The following is a 17,263-nucleotide window of genomic DNA, read 5'->3' on the forward strand; positions in this document are numbered from 1 at the left end:
TGTGCTGTATTGTGATTATGTCACATTAGTGTTTGTCTGAATTCAAAGATTTGTGCAGGTCCCTTCTTGGGACGTTTTTGGAGGCGTTTTTCATTGACTCCATTGAAAAACAGCTCCAATAACGTCCGTAAAATATGCCGCGAAAAACGCGAGTTGCTACAAATACGACTGAAAATCAGGAGCTGTTTTCGCCTGAAAACAGCTCCGTATTTTCAGACGTATTTTGCTAAGCCGTGTGAACATACCCTAAGCGTGTGCACATGCCGTTACTAAAAAACGTCTGAAAACACGGACCTGTTTTGTATTCAAACTCGCGTTTTTTTGCGGCCGTTTTTTTAGCTGTTTTTCTATAGAGTCAATGATAAACGGCTCCAAAAACCGCTCAAGTTGCTAAAAAAAACGGCTGAAAAGCAGGAGCTGTTTTCCCTTGAAAACAGCTCCGTATTTTCAGATGTTTTTGGTTAAGCGTGTGAACATAGCCTTATTCAAGAGAGGAATTGCCACACTGCTGAGGGATTTGCTAGTGAATCATTAGAAAGTTCTATGCAAGGTAGAAAGTTTCTAGGGGCCCACGTTGTGTTCTTTACGAGGGCCCTGCACCAGTGTACCTTGCCTATCCGGCTTTTATTTAGAGTCATTTTTGCATCTTTTTGAATCCAATATCATTGTTCTGGAATATACATTAAAAAACAAAACTATATAATTAAAATGTGTATACACTTGTAAATTATACTTGTTAACCTCTTCGTTTTTGAAAAAGGGGAAATCTCTCAGATACCTGGCAGAGCAGACAAGCTTCGGGCGAGGCTGGAAGTCGGCCGGGCATAAGCCGGCAATCGTTGTCAACTCCCGCCCGGTACACAGCACTCTATGCCGCTGATCTCTGCTGAGAGAGATCAGCGCCAGGAGAGGAAGTCACATATAAGAGGCCTTTTATTGCCATGTCAGTGGGAAACGCTGCCATTAAATATGGGGTGGCACTGATACAGGGGCGCCCTGGCATTTGCTATTTAGGGTTTTGGTAAATTCCATTGCGTATCTACATGCTCCTTGAAGATACATACGGTGTGAATACATCCCTATATATAATATATACACGATTTTATATATATATATATATATATATATATATATATATATATAGCACAGTGGTTTTCAATAAGTGGCTCTCCAGCTTATGTAATTACAACTCCCATCATGCCCCAACTGAGAACCAATGGCCGCCACACCATGTTTTTTTTTTTTTTTAAATAAATTTGTAATAAAAGAATTAGAGTAAGCCATGATACTCGTTTATTTTTATGGCAACGGTAATAAAACCAGCGCAGGCATCTGACTGCCTCACACCGTTCTGCAGAGACAGAATCAATGATTTCCCCTTCCCGCCCAAATGACGTAGTCAAAATAGCAACGTCTCCCGTTCGCCCCGCCTCTCCCCCGGTCACGTGTCAGATACTGGCAGCGCTGATACGTCATTACCTTGCGACACCCGGGTTCTCGTAGAGAGCGACACTTCCTAGGTAAACACGGTCCTGTAAGTGAAGACTCCTGTTGCGGACGGCGCGGTCAGTGTCTGTTTATAAGTCGCGCCTCACATCGGTAAACATTTCTGTTGTCTTCTGTAGTTGAACTCCTAGCAGTGCTTGGGAAGGAATGCTGGGAGTTGTAGTTTTGATGCAAATGAAGAGGGCACTGACCTGTCGCTCTCCAGCAGTGTTGTTCTATTTTGACCCGTCTCTATGACGTTTAAGATTATACTAACAACCCGTTAAATGGGTTGTCATATCAGGACGACCCTTCTCCAGATGTATGATGCCTTTATGACCTATTACGCCATATGGACAACCCCTTTAATTTTTGCTCATTCAGTGGAATGTAAATAACTTGCTTGGATATTTCCATAGCTCCCATAGAAGATATCTATCAGAGATATATCGCATGTCCCTTGGATATACCATAAATGTGTAAGATGGGAATACTCCTTTAAGTTTGACTCAATCAGTGGGATATAAATAACGGAGGCTTCCTTGGTGGTCATCGCTGATGTCTGAGGGCTTCCACTAATGGACGTCGACAGTCTGTACATCACTAGCGGGTCCCTTTAGTAAAAGGCCTTGTTCGCACAGTGTTTTCTTGATGTGGAGACCATATCGGAATCTGCGCCAGAAAACGCCCCTAATCTCCCTCCATTGAAAATGGCGCGTAAAAAGACTCCCGCAAAAAAAGTGCATGTCACTTCTTGAGACTTTTTTTGGAGCTGTTTTTCATTGACTATAGAAAAACATCTCCATAAGCAGCCAGAAAAAAAACGCAGCAAAAAACACGGGGGGGGGGGGGGGGGGCGTGATCTGCAACGATGGATTCATACTCAAATCGGTTCGGAGCCTTCCACATGGGTGAGGGTCACAGAGAATGGCATGTGAAATACCCCAGACCATAAAGCTGCCGCCACCGGCTCGTGTTCTTCCAGCAATGGTTGCAGGGTGTTTGTTCTCTGATATTTCTCGCCTCACACGCCAACGTCCTTTCTTGCGATGAAGCAGAAAATGTGACATCGGAGAAGACAACTCTTTACCAATCATCGGTGGTCCAATTCCGATACCGCTGTGCAAATTGAAGCCTTTTTTCCGATGCACCTTTATTTAGCATAGGAGCAGTGACCATCCGTCTGCTTCGGAGCCCCATACGCAGTCGGGTTCGCTGAACTGTTGTTTTAGACACATGTCTGGTAGCCCCCTGGTTGATTTTCACGGTGAGCTGCTCCACTGTAGCGTGTCGTTCAGCCCTCGCGCACCTTCGTAGCCGACGTTCACCTCTCACATCAATGGCACGTGGTGCTCCACAGTTTCCACTTCGGTTATTCCCAATGGTGCCATATGTCCTCTCACGATATACACTTTCACCACAGCAGCACGCGAACAGGTCACACACTGCGCTGTGTGAGAAATACTGCCACCCTGGGCCCGAAAGCCAATAATCATCCCTTATAGCAACTCTGATAAATCGCCCCTTTTACCCATGACAACAACGAGTGATATGTGATCAGACAGCCGATCCCACACCTTATATACCCACCAAGCCACAACTCATCACTTCCTTCATGGGCTACGCGCTGCTGACGTCTAAAGTAGGAGGTGGTCATAATAATGTGACTCGACTGTGTATAATATAACCGAGGCCTAATTGTCGAGCGCAGAGCACTTGGAGGCTTGTACAGAGATCTCTACTTTCTGTCATGCATTTTATGTGCTATTTATCTGTGTACAGATATTTCAGGCTGCTTTATTTTTTAAATTATAATTTTTTTATTTACAGAGTTTTATGTTCGCTCAGATAAAAAAATGACGAGGCACGGAAAAAACTGCACAGCCGGGGCCGTCTACACCTACTATGAGAAAAGGAAAGACACGGGTTAGTCTTAATCTGTGTTTTTAGAGATGCTAAAGGGGAGGCCCTCCTGACTGTGTTCCGGGGGAGGGGGGCCCTCCTGACTGCGTGCCGGGGGGAGGGGGGCCCTCCTGACTGCGTGCCGGGGGGAGGGGGGCCCTCCTGACTGCGTGCCGGGGGAGGGGGGGGGGGTCTCCTGGCTGTATTGAGATATTTTCCATATTGAGATATAATATATTCTCTCACCCCTATCAGTCACCGCTGCTCCAATGTTAAATTGTGGCCCAAGGAGGTTGCATCCTGGTGTTGCAGTGGGATGTTACTTCATTATGGATAAAACCTCTCCCTGACTTGCAGCTACAACGAGATGTGACTTCATTATGGATGTCACCGCACCAAAATCTAAAAAGCGGAGCAGCGGTGACCGCCATGGAGCGGCGTCTCAGGGAATAGAGCAGAATTTCAAAGGATCTGTGTTACAAATGTTATTGTTTCTAAATGTGGGCGGCCGAAGGAGATTTTCTCATTCTCGACAAACCCTTAAAGGTAAAGTCACATGTGCCGTACTTGCTTTGTATTTCTGCAGCGTAAGGCTATGTTCACACGGAGTATTTTGGGGGAGGAATATCTGCCTCAAAATTCCGTTTGGAACTTTGAGGCAGATTTTCCTCTCCCTGCACGCCGATTTTCGCGGTGATTTTCGCACCATTTTTCGCCCGCGGCCATTGAGCGCCGCGGGCATAAAACAGCGCGAAATACTCTTTCTCTGCCTCCCATTGAAGTCAATGGGAGATCAGAGGCGGAAGCGCCCGAAGATAGGGCATGTCGCTTCTTTTTCCCGCGAGGCAGTTTTACTGCTCGCGGGAAAAAGACGCCGACGCCTCCCATTGAAATCAATGGGAGGCGTTCTCGGGCCGTTTTTTCCGAGTTTTGCGACGCGGTTTCCGCGTCAAAAAACTCGGCAAAATACTCCGTGTGAACATAGCCTATACGTGGGCTGTGGAGGACTTTACAATGTACGCCCATGGGGAAAAAATATTCCGCAACACAAGAACTAGAGAAATCTGTCTCCGTTGTGGAATATTTTTCCCGCAGGTATACATTGTAGTTTTCCGCTACGGAAATACAAGGCAAATAATCCACATGTGACTGGACACTGAATATTCTGCACATTAGGGCCAAACACTCATCTGTTAAAGAACCGCACAGGAAATCGTTTAGGTGTTCATTATAGGCCAAGGTCACACACCGTTTTGATGCAGTATTTGGCTCAATTTTTTTTTTTAAACAAAACAGGAGTGAACACAAAATAAAGGAGATCGTTCTTTTGAATCCACTTTTGGCTAAAAAGAACTGAGCCAAAAACTGCATCATAACTGCGTGTGTGTGATCGTGGCCTTACAGTTGAGTCACTTTAGTAGGTTGGAGTTGACAATCCGCTGCACCGTACGCTGCCTCTATATCCCAGCAATGAATGGTTTTCTTAGTACTGTTGAATGTCTATAGTAATGACGTCGTTTACAGTGTTGGATATGAGATCTTTTTGCGCTGCGGTAGATTTGGTGTATTTTTCCTGCTGACCACAATTTACATAGATCACAGCACCTATAACTTCTCATGTTTACTCCCAGCATTCTGCGCTGTTTTCTGCTCTGATAAATCACACCTTGACCTCTTGTGTCCTCAGCCGCCTCGGGATATGGCACTCAGACCGTGCGTCTCAGCAAAGATGCCGTGAAAGATTTTGATTGCTGTTGCTTGTCCCTACAGCCGTGTAAAGACCCGGTAGTAACGTAAGTGTCATAAAACCCGGCATCCGGGACAGGCTGGTCAGAAGAGATGAATTAAAGCCTCTAAACTTTGGTCTAAAATGTGCAAATGTTGGATAATATTTAATTTGTGAGTCGAGTTTTCACAGGTTAAAGTTATATGAGCCAATGAGAAGAGTTTCTGTGTTTGTGTCCCCATGACACAACTTCCTGCACACGTTCTCTGTCAGATTATACCCCATGCACACGACCGTATTTTTATTTATCTGGAAATACTGTCCCTGAATACAGATCCGTATTTCATTTATATATAAATGGTACGTATTTGATGCGTGTATACGGATCCGTAAAAAAGAGAGAGACTGCAAACGATCTCACCGCCATGTTGCATAGCAACGCTTCCGTAAATACGGACGGTTTACGGATACACATCCGTAGCAGTCTGTATTTATGGAAGCGCCCATAGACTTCTATTGGAGAATCCGTGCCGTAATTACGGACAGGAATAGGACCGGTTCTATAATTTTTTTCAGCACGGACTCCCATCCGTAAAAATACTGAAATGTGTACGTGGGCAATAGAAATGAATGGGTCCGTAATTACGGATGAAATATACGGTCGTGTGCATGGGGCCTCAGTGTTTTCATAGGGGCACTCGGTCTCATAGACTTCATTTAATGAGGAGACTTTTAAAAACCATGGCACATTGAAATGGAGAACTGAAATACTAAAAGTTTCCCCTGGTCAGGGCTCGTTCAGATGAGCGTAATACTCGTCCGTGTGCTGCGTGTTGAAATAACGCACAGAGCACGGACCCATTCATTTCAATGGGGCTATTCAGACATGCGTGAGTTTTCACCAGGCGAGTGTCCGTTACGTGAAACTCACTGCATGTCCTATATTGGGGCGTTTTCATGCACCTAGTCCCCCTTTGAAGTCTATGGGTGCGTGAAAACGATATCCTTGTGCTGCTCGTGTTTCACGCATTAAATACATAGAAAAGTAGAGAAATAAATGTAAAAAAAAAAATGAAGTGCTTGCCCCCCTATGCCAATACGCAACGCACAAGAAATGTAGGAAAAATCAGACCCGCTCTTCTAAATGTGGCCTAAGACTTCTCCGCTTCTGTTTTGTTCAGGCCGGATGGATACATTTATGAGAAAGAAGCAATTTTGGAGTTTATCTTACACCAGAAAAAGGAAATCGCTCGTCAAATGAAGGTAAAAATATTTTTTTTGTTCTAAGAATGGAGACTATTTGGGGAATTCAGATCCAGTGCAAGGAAATCTGCAGCAAAAGCCGCTTGTTACATACAGATTTGCAGTGGGTATGACCCGTTGAATTGTAAAGGGTGAAAATCTACGGCAAATCTGGCACATAATCGGCATAGCGGAAAATCTAGTGCATGTGAATGGGAGTTTGTAAGACCCACTGACTCGTGTTGTACTGAAAACTTGTTGCTGATTTTCGGTGCAGAATCCGCACCAAATCTGCCGAACCTGAACGTAGCCTTAGATGAGAGGGAAAAACTCTTCGAGATTTGCTTTTGCAGTCTCAACATAAGTCTTGTCCGTACCCATTAACATTTTATGGGTGCTACTTTCATTAACCCTTTCATTGCCAAGGACGTATAATGTGGTGGCTTGCAACGACTATAATATAAGGGCTAAAGTTTAGATTTGAAATGATACCAGGCTCAAAGCTCTAGGTGCAATATTCAGGGTGGAGCTGGGACGTCGGATGAAACGTTTTACTTTCTGGTACTGTGTGCCTGTAGGCGAGGGAGGGAACTGCAAGTGAGAGCAGGAAGAAAGATCACAGCCTGAAACTGTCATCGCAACCCCCGTGCAGCCTCCAGTGACCCCCAGGGGGATACAGGCACCCCTTCTTTTACTAATCAGAGAGGAATTGTGCCCCCTCCTCCCTACTACAGCGAAATTGCATGAAAGGGGTTTTCCAGCCGTCTTCTCCCATTCACTTCGGTGGGAGAAAAGGCTGCAATACCTGTGAATCGCCACTAAATGCGTGTTCGAGATGCACAGTGAGCAAGTAGAAATGAAGGGGAAGGAGCTTTCATACGAGTGCTGCACCCCCTTAAAAATAGCTGATCGGCGGGGGGTCTCGGGAGTCGGACCCCGACCCATCAGCTGTTGATGTCCTATGCTGAGCATAGGCCATCAATTTTTACTGGCTGGATAACCCCTTTAAGGCGGCCATAAGTGTAAAGTGATGGGTGGCATTTTTACAATTGGTTCGGTGTCCACCTCCCTATAATATGAACGTATGTGTATTTAGTTTTATAATCCGATTTTTATTTGTGTATATCAAATATTTAAAATGTGTTGCGGCAGCAAATGGGTTAATAAGGTGACCACTAAATCGCACTGAAACCGAAGCACAGAGCTGGTGGTTGCCATGCTGTCCGATGAGTGGTTGCTAGGTAACAACCCCCAACCACTGTAAAGAAATAATAATAATGCGAATAAGACGGGACTATTCAGTGACACGGGCGCACTGCAGCGCTGAGAACATTTGGCAGATTTTTCTGGAATCTACGACTAGTTTGTAGAATTGAATAAGTGTCGCTGCGTCTGAGGCGTTTTGACTTCTTCTTCTATCCCACAGGCCTATGACAAACAGAAGAATGAGAAAAAGACAGAAATGGAGGAATTAAACAAAGCTGCCAAAGAATCCAAGATGAAAGTCTTTCTCGATAAAGAAATGTCAATCATCAGTAAACCGCTTAATCCCTTTACAAGGAAAGCAGGTAACGTCCGCGCCTCGCGTGCCCGTCAGTGTGACGTGTTCCTCGCAGTGTGTAAGGGAGGTTCCCTTTAAACTAGCAAATAAAAAAAACGCTGATCTGCACTTTTACCCAAAGTTTAATTTCTGATTGGACATATATATATATTTTATGACTAGAGAGCAGCGGAGCAGCAGAGGCCGGCAGCAGCGGCAGCGGTCAGCAGAAAGCTGACGGGAAGAGTAAGCAGCTTCCCAGCTTTTGGATCCCATCATTGACACCAGAAGCAAAATCCACGCTGGTGAAGAAGCCGGTGAGTCTCGCTCTCCATTTTGAACAGAAATCCCCCAGCGATCAGAGATTTATACATTTACCACCGATCCTGTAGATAGAAGATTACATGTGTTTGGTGGGTAAACTCCTTTAACTATTTCATGACCAAATGATTGACCTCTTCTCTTCATGGCCATGGATTCTGGACAAGTAATGTAGTGGATATATACAGTATATTAACGTGTACCTCCCATACACAGGCAGTAATACCCTGCGGCACGTATGTGTTTATAGCGGATCATCGGGGAAGGCAACGTATGACTTTTATTTCCATTCGTTTCTCTATTGACTTTCATGGTAAAAATACCGGAACTTCCAATTTTTTTATTTCACATTTCCATCTGAAGTCAGTGGGGCTGGTGATGGAAACGTTTACCATTCGGAAGCGTGTCTGCCATGTTCTTCGTGTCTAACCTTCTGTGTCTATTGGTTGGATATATTTGACTGCTTAGGCCCTGTTCACACTGAGTTTTTTTTTTTTTTGCAGGAGGAAAATTTTGCCTCAAAATTCCATTTGGGATTTGGAGGCAGATTTTGACCTGCCTGCACGCCGTTTTCCGCGATTTTCGTTGTGCTTTTCGCTCGCGCCCATTGAGTGCTACGGGCAAAAAAATGCAGCGAAATACGCCTTCTCTGCCTCCCATTGTCAATGGAAGGTCCGAGGCGTAAACGCCCAAAGATAGGGCGTGACGCTTCTTTGTACTGCAAGACGGTTTTTCCACTCGCGGAATGGGAGGCATTTTCGGCGCGGTTTCCGCGTCAAACTCCGTGTGAACAGGGCCTTACTGTGAAGGTACCTGGCAAGGATCCCTAATTCAGACGTTAAGGAGGCAGCACAGGCATTTTTGGGGGACTTAGGGTATTTTTTTTTTTGCGGAATTTTCTTAACAAGATTTGATCAAAATCAAATCTCATTTTCTGTGCATTGAAACTGCACAGAAAACGGTACGTGTGAATATAGCCTTATCAGTTGTCAGCTGTGACCCTTACTGATCCATAGAATGAAAAGGCCTTTTAGCTCAGAGATCTGGAATCCAAGCTTTGTTGTCGGCACCTCCATTGATATGAATAGAAACGTTCATTCATATCAATGGGAAACTCTCCAAAATATCCCAAAATGTATTCCATTTGAACATTGAGATGTACTTTGATGCATTGGGTTGCTTCGCCCACATACTAATGCAATGTACCCACGCACAAGAATCGTTCAAGTCTATAGAGGCTCCTACAGGGAAAACCCAGCTAAAATCTGATTTTACATTTCTGAAGATCATAAAAGTGACCTCTATGGGGCACAACGTTGTAAGCGGAGCACGATGGATTTGAATTAATTTTTTATATCGTTATATTGATTTCTTTTTATCTCCCGCTCAGGACAGCTGGCATCTGTGCCACTTCTACAGAGACCATATAGAAAGTCTGCCGCCAGTTACCAGTTTAACCTCCTTTCTTGCTGTTCTCTGTTTGATACAGGACAAGACGGTGTACTGCCCCATGAGCGGGAGGTCTCTGAAGATGAAAGACTTGGTCTCTGTGAAGTTCACTCCGGTAGATGACAAGGTGGATCGCGTGGGCCTCATAAATCGACAAGACCGATACGTGTGCGCCGTGACTCGAGATATGCTGGGCAACTCCGTACCTTGTGCAGTTCTGCGGCCCTCGTAAGTCGTTTGAGATGCAATTCTATCACTGTGGGAATTGTTGTTTGATAAAAAGTATCCGTTTAATATGCATCATGAAAATGAAACCATATTCTATACTTTTTCCCTAGCACCATATCATGAGTGTGTTATACTGGTGTCCGGACTCCTCACTTTTGTCCCCATTTTCATTATATAGCGTATGGAGATATATAGTCGCAGGGACTCGGTAGCTGAATAGAAAACCTTCTGTATTGCTCTGGTAATACAGCATCAGTGCAATCTTTAGGGTCAGTTTACACTTTGCTTAAATACGGCATTTTTTTTTCCGCAACGGAATTCGTTGTGGAAAATCCGCAGCAAATACAATAGCTGCAAAGTGGATGAGATAAAACAAATTCACCCACACGCTGCATAAATACTGAGCGCAAAAACGCTCAGAAATTGACTGCAGAGTTTTATTCCGCAGCATGTCAATTGTATTTGTGTAAACGCTGCTTATTTGTTGCAGGTTTTCCCCATTGAATTCAATGGGGAGGTAAAACCCACAACAAATGGCACTTGTTGCGTTTTTTTTTGCGGCGGGTTTGCAGCGATTCCGCCGCAAAAACGCAACTCAGAAAAAGAAAAAAATCTCATACTTACCCAGAAGTTTGTCCTCCTGGGATGACGTTTCATCCCATGTGATCGCTGCAGCCAATCACAGGCTATAGTGGCGATCACATGGGATGAAACATCATCCCAGGAGGCCGGCCTGGATGACGCTTCATCCCATGTGACCGCTGCAGCAGCCAGCCTGCTAAAGTGCTGCAGGTTTCCTCAGTGGACATTCCGGGCGAAAAACTACACTACAGTTTGGTGCGGTTTTCTGCCCGGAATCTCCTGTGGCGCACAGGGCGGATACACTGCGTGCTTTTACACAGCGTATCCGCCGCATTTAAACTGAGCCTTACAGTGTTGTTGGAGTACGGGTGAATCTGCCGTGGTTTCAGATTGTGTTGATCAGGGCTGTGTTGCCGCAGTGTAACCCAACACCGTTTCAATGGGGACATTATTATTAGATTTCTTAGAGATCCGTGAACAGTCTTTCCCGAGTTGATGATTTGCCAGGTAAGAGAATACAATGGGAGAATCGATTCGCCAATACATCCTTATTGTCCGTGATTCTCAAACATTATTCCTGAATGGAAACTGGAATTCGGAAAAAAAATAAAATCACTTGGCTCTAGTTTTTTTTTTTTGTTTTGTTAAGTGACGTTAGTATGACCAAAACATGAGCCTGTTGAACAGATTTCCTTTTGTGCAGGATGCGTCTGTTTTCTGCCGCGCTGATGTGTATTTCTGTCTCCACTTACGACGCGGACATTTTTTTTTCGTCTGCAGTCTAGACATCCAGTTTTTTTCTGTATTCCAGAACGTGCGTGATTTAATCTGTGCTACGGATTAGTTTTGTAGATTTATGCTGACACCTGGTGGTTGAAAATGGTAGTGACTCATAATGTGGCGTGTATGTCTATGTATGTATACTCTGCATGGGCAGTAATGTGTTGATGCACAAAAATCACATATATTGGTGCTAGGAGAACATCTTCCTGCCATTTCTAGAGATCAGGGCTATATGTAGATCATTCAAGTTCTTCCACAGATAATCTATGATTTTACAAACTTCACTTTGTGAGCAGGGAATTTGATGCTGAAACAGGAAAAGCCTTCCCCAAACTGTTGCCACAAGGTTGGAAGCAGCAATTCTATAAGTCTGCAGTCCACACAAACTCACAGGGTGGGAGCGCAGGATGCTAAAGGGGTAAGTCAACTTTTTATAAAATGTTTGACATGTCAGAAGATTTGATCAGTGGGCGTCCGATCACTGAGACCCCCACCGATCACTAAAATAAAGCGGCAGAAGCGCTGTATAGTTTTAGTTTCTTTTGGGCTCTGGAAAATCTATGAGTTTGTACGCCGCTCGCTTGAGAGAAATGAAGCCGCACAGCTTCTGCTGCTTCGTTTTAGCGATCGGTGGGACCCCCCACTGATCAAAACTTCTGACCTGTCACTATGACCTGTCAAAAGTTTTATAAAAGTTTCGTTACCCTTTTAGGCTGATCCGTTGTTGCTCCTAGACGTTTTCACTTTAGTATATCCAGCACTTCAAGGGGACGGGAGCAGTTCCATCAGGGCAGATATTTGACAACTAACTTGTGGTAAAAGTGTTATCCGATGAATGTGTCACTTTGACTCTTCCCATTCAACTACTCATGTTTGTCTGCAACCTGTGGCTCTTCAACTGTTCTGTAACTACAACTCCCTGTCGGGATACTGAGATTTGTCGTTTCACAACATCTGGGGAGCCACGGTTGGAGGGCACTGGTCTTATTTAGGAAGGGTTGAAATAGCTGAGCCAACTACTTAGCGTAGGTGTCCAAATACTTTTGGCAATGTTATGCGTAATGTAAATATAAAATTATTCCGAATTTAAGACTAAACTATTGACGATCCTCCAATCCTTCTGTGTCACCGGTTTCAGTGGCCTTGTCCAGATGTGGTCTCCTACTCCATGCCACTGGTTCTTCATCTGGTAATGCTCAGGGTGGGCCATGGTGAAGGGGTCATGTGACATGGAGCTAGAGACGTTGGGAAAAACATGGCGGCTGGAACTGGTAGGACATTGTAGTTGGAAGAGTTTTCGCTTTTCCCAGAGTGGTGCAGCATAGGACGATGACCTTCAGAGGTGTATCGTGACGTGCTGGTAATAAATAACACGTGCCATTTTTCACAATTGTCCTTGATCAGTTATTCTGTTTATTTTCTGTTCTTCAGAGGAGCCGTGGTCACCCTGGAATGTGTTGAAAAACTCATCAAAAAAGATATGACTGATCCGATCAGTGGGGATAAGCTGACTGAGAAGGACGTCATCGTCTTGCAGAGGGTATGTAGAATTTGTAATTGGGGAAGCAAACTTAAACCTCACAATTGTGCTATAGATCTGCTCCCCTCCCCCGTCTCATTCATACCAGTCATTGGTATGTATACCTCAAATAGCCTTCAGTGACTACCGGCCACCCAGACACCTAACCCCACCCAATTACCCCTAAAGAGCAGTCCCGATAATGTAATAGCTGTGGATGATAGATATATCCTAATCTTTGTGTTACAGGGAGGGACAGGGTTCTCTGGGTCTGGAGTTCAGCTGGAGGCTAAAGAAGCTCGGCCGGTCATGCAGGCGTGAGGCTTATACTGCGTCATCTGCTCGTCTACAGCCATGAGCTCCCTCCGGGTTCTGGCCTTCCAGCTGCTTTCTCTTCTCTCAAGCTTTCCAGATTGCTCATGTTCTGGACAACGAGGTCAAGGTCTACGTGCAATAGACTCCTAGTCTGTCATCCTTCAGATAGCAAAAAGCAGTAATTCCAATACTCTGGAAAAATAAGTGTCAATCTTCTGCATTTGGTTAGATGCTGGACCAGTGGGTTCTGGACTATCAGTTGCCGGATGAGTGGAAGATTTCTAATTCTTTTAGTTGATGTCATGTATTTTTTTTTTTTTTTGTGTGTGGCATTGAATAATGTAACTTCTGAATTAAAAAAAAAAAAAAAAAGTTAAAGCCTGGCTTGCCTGGTGAATAGTCACATTGGGTCAGATGTACTTAGATTGGCTGTTTAGAAACCAGCCGAGGCCCCAACAGTAAGATGCGACTAATTTCTTAAAGAAAACCTTTCACCTTCCCATACATGTGCAGCATATAATGGGGAGGGCTGCACAAATCCTGGGGCACTTTACTTTTTTTTTTTCTACCCCCCTCCGTTATTTAGATGTCGGTGCCGTTATATTTGGCGCTCCATATTTAAATAACCCCCTGAACTGTCAATGGGGTGTGTACTGGCAAGGGGGCGTGTTACATGTCTGTGACACTGTCCAACAAACGCACGCACGCTCTCAGCAAGCAAGGACAAGACTGATCTCTCGCGAGAGATTGCACAGTCTGGTACTTGTCTGCCGAGAGCTGAAGAGTGAGAGTGCACGCACGCACACACACACACACGCTCTCCTCTCTCCAGCTCTTGCTGTGATACTGTCCGTAGCTGATTGGACAGTGTCACAGCCATGTTACACGCCCCCTTGCCGTTACCCACCCCATTGACACTTCAGGGGGGGGGGGGGTTATTTAAATATGGAGCGCCAAATATAACAGCACCGATATCTAAATAACGGAGGCGGGTATAAAGAAAATAAAAGTAAAGTGCCCCAGGGTTTGTGCAGCCCTCCCCATTACATGCTGCACATGTATGGGCAGGTGAAAAGTTCTCGAGGCGCTTCCTTTTTTTAATTTTTTTAAATCAAATACTTTTTATTGGTTTATTATATTATATATACACACACACACCACCCCCCCCCTCATTTGGCAAAGGGCAATGTGGCATAGAGGCATACCTTGCCCCAAAGATTCCTCCAAGCAGCCACGTACTTTATTACCCATGAAAACATTTACAGCGGGCCTTCATTATCCCACCCCCCCCCCCCATACACGAGGAACCTTAAATACCGAACTTCTACCCCCTCTATCCCGGCTCAGCGAGACACAAGCCAGACTATCAGTGTCCAGCGAAGTTGCCCATAGTTTGGTGAATTTAGCAGACGCTGCATGTTTAAGAAAAACAGCCCTTTCATCGATAAGCAACAGCTTCGCCTTTGTTATAAACTCTTGCTCGGTCGGAGGCGAGTTCTGTATACAATGCTGCGCCACATACGCCAGTCTCCCCACAGCCTCCATTATAGTAGACCACTGGTCATCATCAATCCCATGTATATCCCAATCCCATTTACGCATAGCAACTGAAGGATATCGATCTAAGAATTTAGACAAAATCAGCCGATGCACCCCTTATATAACACCTCTTGTATTACCAGAAGGACCAAGGATTTGAATAATGGAGTCCTGTTGTATAACCACCGGAGACTGGGAGAATTGTGTCTGAAGTGCATGCCCTAATTGTAGAACCGACTATGGGGGAGATTCAGTTCATCCTGAAACTACTGGAAGGATTTAAAGTCAGACCCACTAACCAATTGGGAAACCCTCGTAAGCCCCACAGCTGTCCACTATTCCAAAACATCTAGTGCGAGAAATTCTGGGAGTATATCCCGTGTGACCCCTCACCCCTCTCTGTTGTTTAGCTTTTCCCCATGTTTTGTGGACAAGGTCTAGCGTTGGAAACCCAGACAGTCTACCCCAGAGACGACCACCCTCAGCAGCCTCCAACACCTCACATGTTAAATGGTATTGCGGTATCGATGCAGAAGCCTCCTCTCCTACACGTGTACCCCAGCCCTTCAGACGTTGGCACTGCGCAGCCAGAAAATATGTCCAGGGGTTAGGGAGGGCGAGCCCCCCTGAATCCTTGGGCCTCTGCAATATTTCTAACCTCCATCTAGGGTGACTTCGTCACCATATAAGATCGAGGCGCTTACTTTTTAATAAATGTGTCGCATCTGAGGCTGCCCGTGCGCCAGAATGTTAAACCTATGCCAGCTACGGCCGTAGCGGTAAATTTTAGTAAATCTGTCGAGCCAGAGGTGGCCCCTCCAACTTTATTTGGCCACGAGAAGCAGAAACCGGCAAAAAGTTACAAATATATGGCATGCGCCAACATTAGCAACTTTTACGCTGGGTGAATGACAGAGCCGTTCCGTAATTGGCCCTCATTATGCTGTACGGCCTTATTAGTCTTTAGCCTCTCATCTTATAGAGGCGCCATTTATCTGTGCGGATCAGGCTCATTAGTGCTGATGACTTCTACATTAATAAATTGACCAGAAATTGGATAAAATCTTACAATTCTTCATGTGCTGCCATGACTAAGCTTTACCTAAAACTGGACGCGTTACAATACAAAGTATAATCGGACTGGAGTGGTGGATGGTGATGTAGATTGTGTCCAGATCATGCAATGTGTCTGTAATAAACGACAAAACAAGCCGATATGGGGGTTAATCCGGTTATTTAATGACTCCTGATAATTTTTTGCATCAGTTTTTAGCTTCTAATGGGGCTCTCTGTTTGTGGGGAGCAGAACACATGCTCATGTTTTTCAATATATCAAACCAAAAACCGATCGCTAGCAGGGGTGTTGATGTATTGGTTTGCATGGAGTGTCCATACACAAGGAATACCCACATAGGGGCACATTTACTATTACGGAGGTCAATTCCCCTACACTGGACTACACCAGGTACAACCTAATGTAGACCAGTAACGTGGTGGAAAAGTTCTATAAACCAGTCACATGGAGCAGGACTAGAAAGCTGTCCCCGTGTGTGTGTGTCTCTCTCTCTCTGTCTCTCTCCTCCTCCCCCCCTCCCCGATTACTAACACCTATCATAATGTGTAGTAAAAAAAGTGGAAAGCAATACTCTTGCTAGAAGGGACCCCTGGAAGCGCACTGTGATTGGCTGTATCCATCCGCCCTGTAGACTTTGGAGCGGCACTGCACATGCTCAGTTGCTGCTCTATTCAAACTCCTCCTAGCCACCCTCTTTGGGCTGGAGGGGAACTGGTTCCCCGGTTCTGAGGTTATTCCAGCAGTCAGACCCCCACTGATCTAGCATTTTTAACCTATCCAGTGAATAGGTGATAAATGCTAAAGGCTGGAATACCCCTTTAACTTGAAATACCGTAAAAGGGTATCTTGAAAAGGGGTTTTCTAAGGCTGGCATCACACATCACCATGTAATTTTTTTTTTTTTGCTACAAAATTTGGACCGCGACATGTGAACACGGTCTAAGGCTTAATTCACACGAACGTGTCCGTTTTGCGCACGTAAAAAAAATGCCGCGTTTTGCGTGCGTTACATGGCATCCTTATGTCACGCAGTTTTGACATTTACAAAATTAAAGTTTTTCTTTTTCCCCATCATTTCTTGAGCAACTCTTGCGCGAATCACGCACAGCACACGAATGTGCGTCCGTGTGATGTCCGTGATTTTCAAGCACCCATTGACTTCGATGGGTGCGTGATGCGCAAAAACGGAATGTCAATGGCCCCATTGACTTGCATAGGTCCGTGCGGTGACTTTCACATGCATTTTGGATTACCATCGAGATATATTCAGATTTGTTTCAATGATAGTCAGACGCATGTTGATTAAAAAACGCTACATGGAATCGCACCCTAAGCGAGGCAACCTCTTAAAACATACAGGATTTTGATTGAACTCGTGCCTATTTTTCCCACGTATTCATCAATATCATCCATATATACAGGAGTTATTGGATAGGAATATTCCTATTTGCTGGAATACAGACCTGTACATTTACTGGTATATGGATAAGAGTGACCCTTGGACAATCTTGAATCTTCACAGGATTAATAATTTTGCAAAACAGGAAAAAAACTCCA

The 17,263-nt window shown here is 44.8% G+C and overlaps 1 protein-coding gene across 4 annotated transcripts; it reads left to right on the top strand.

The window, feature by feature from the left end:
• The first annotated feature begins 1,436 nt into the window (after window positions 1–1,436).
• Window positions 1,437–13,610, top strand: NOSIP (nitric oxide synthase interacting protein). 4 transcript variants are annotated; one of them, XM_075840224.1, is made up of 9 exons: window positions 1,437–1,520; window positions 3,316–3,411; window positions 5,075–5,180; window positions 6,295–6,376; window positions 7,782–7,923; window positions 8,079–8,212; window positions 9,706–9,893; window positions 12,690–12,798; window positions 13,027–13,610. In XM_075840224.1, the coding sequence occupies exons 2-9, from the start codon at window positions 3,342–3,344 to the stop codon at window positions 13,096–13,098; spliced, it is 903 nt and encodes a 300-aa protein (XP_075696339.1). In that variant the 5' UTR covers window positions 1,437–1,520; window positions 3,316–3,341; the 3' UTR covers window positions 13,099–13,610. The 4 variants fall into 4 exon arrangements, with proteins under 4 accessions (XP_075696339.1, XP_075696341.1, XP_075696338.1 ...); XM_075840226.1 differs by having other exon boundaries at window positions 1,448–1,534; XM_075840223.1 differs by having other exon boundaries at window positions 1,470–1,599.
• The last annotated feature ends 3,653 nt before the right edge of the window (window positions 13,611–17,263 follow it).

Source organism: Rhinoderma darwinii, chromosome 10, assembly GCF_050947455.1.
Source record: "Rhinoderma darwinii isolate aRhiDar2 chromosome 10, aRhiDar2.hap1, whole genome shotgun sequence".
In the NCBI taxonomy this organism is placed as follows: Eukaryota; Metazoa; Chordata; class Amphibia; order Anura; family Rhinodermatidae; genus Rhinoderma; species Rhinoderma darwinii.

What these genes read in the sequence shown, in the direction of transcription:
- NOSIP (XM_075840224.1), top strand. Translation starts at nt 3,342, where the DNA reads ATGACGAGGCACGGAAAAAACTGCACAGCCGGGGCCGTCTACACCTAC. An exon ending in AAATCGCTCGTCAAATGAAG is followed by an intron (nt 6,377 to 7,781) that starts GTAAAAATATTT and finishes TCTATCCCACAG; the next exon opens with GCCTATGACAAACAGAAGAA. An exon ending in CCACGCTGGTGAAGAAGCCG is followed by an intron (nt 8,213 to 9,705) that starts GTGAGTCTCGCT and finishes TGTTTGATACAG; the next exon opens with GACAAGACGGTGTACTGCCC.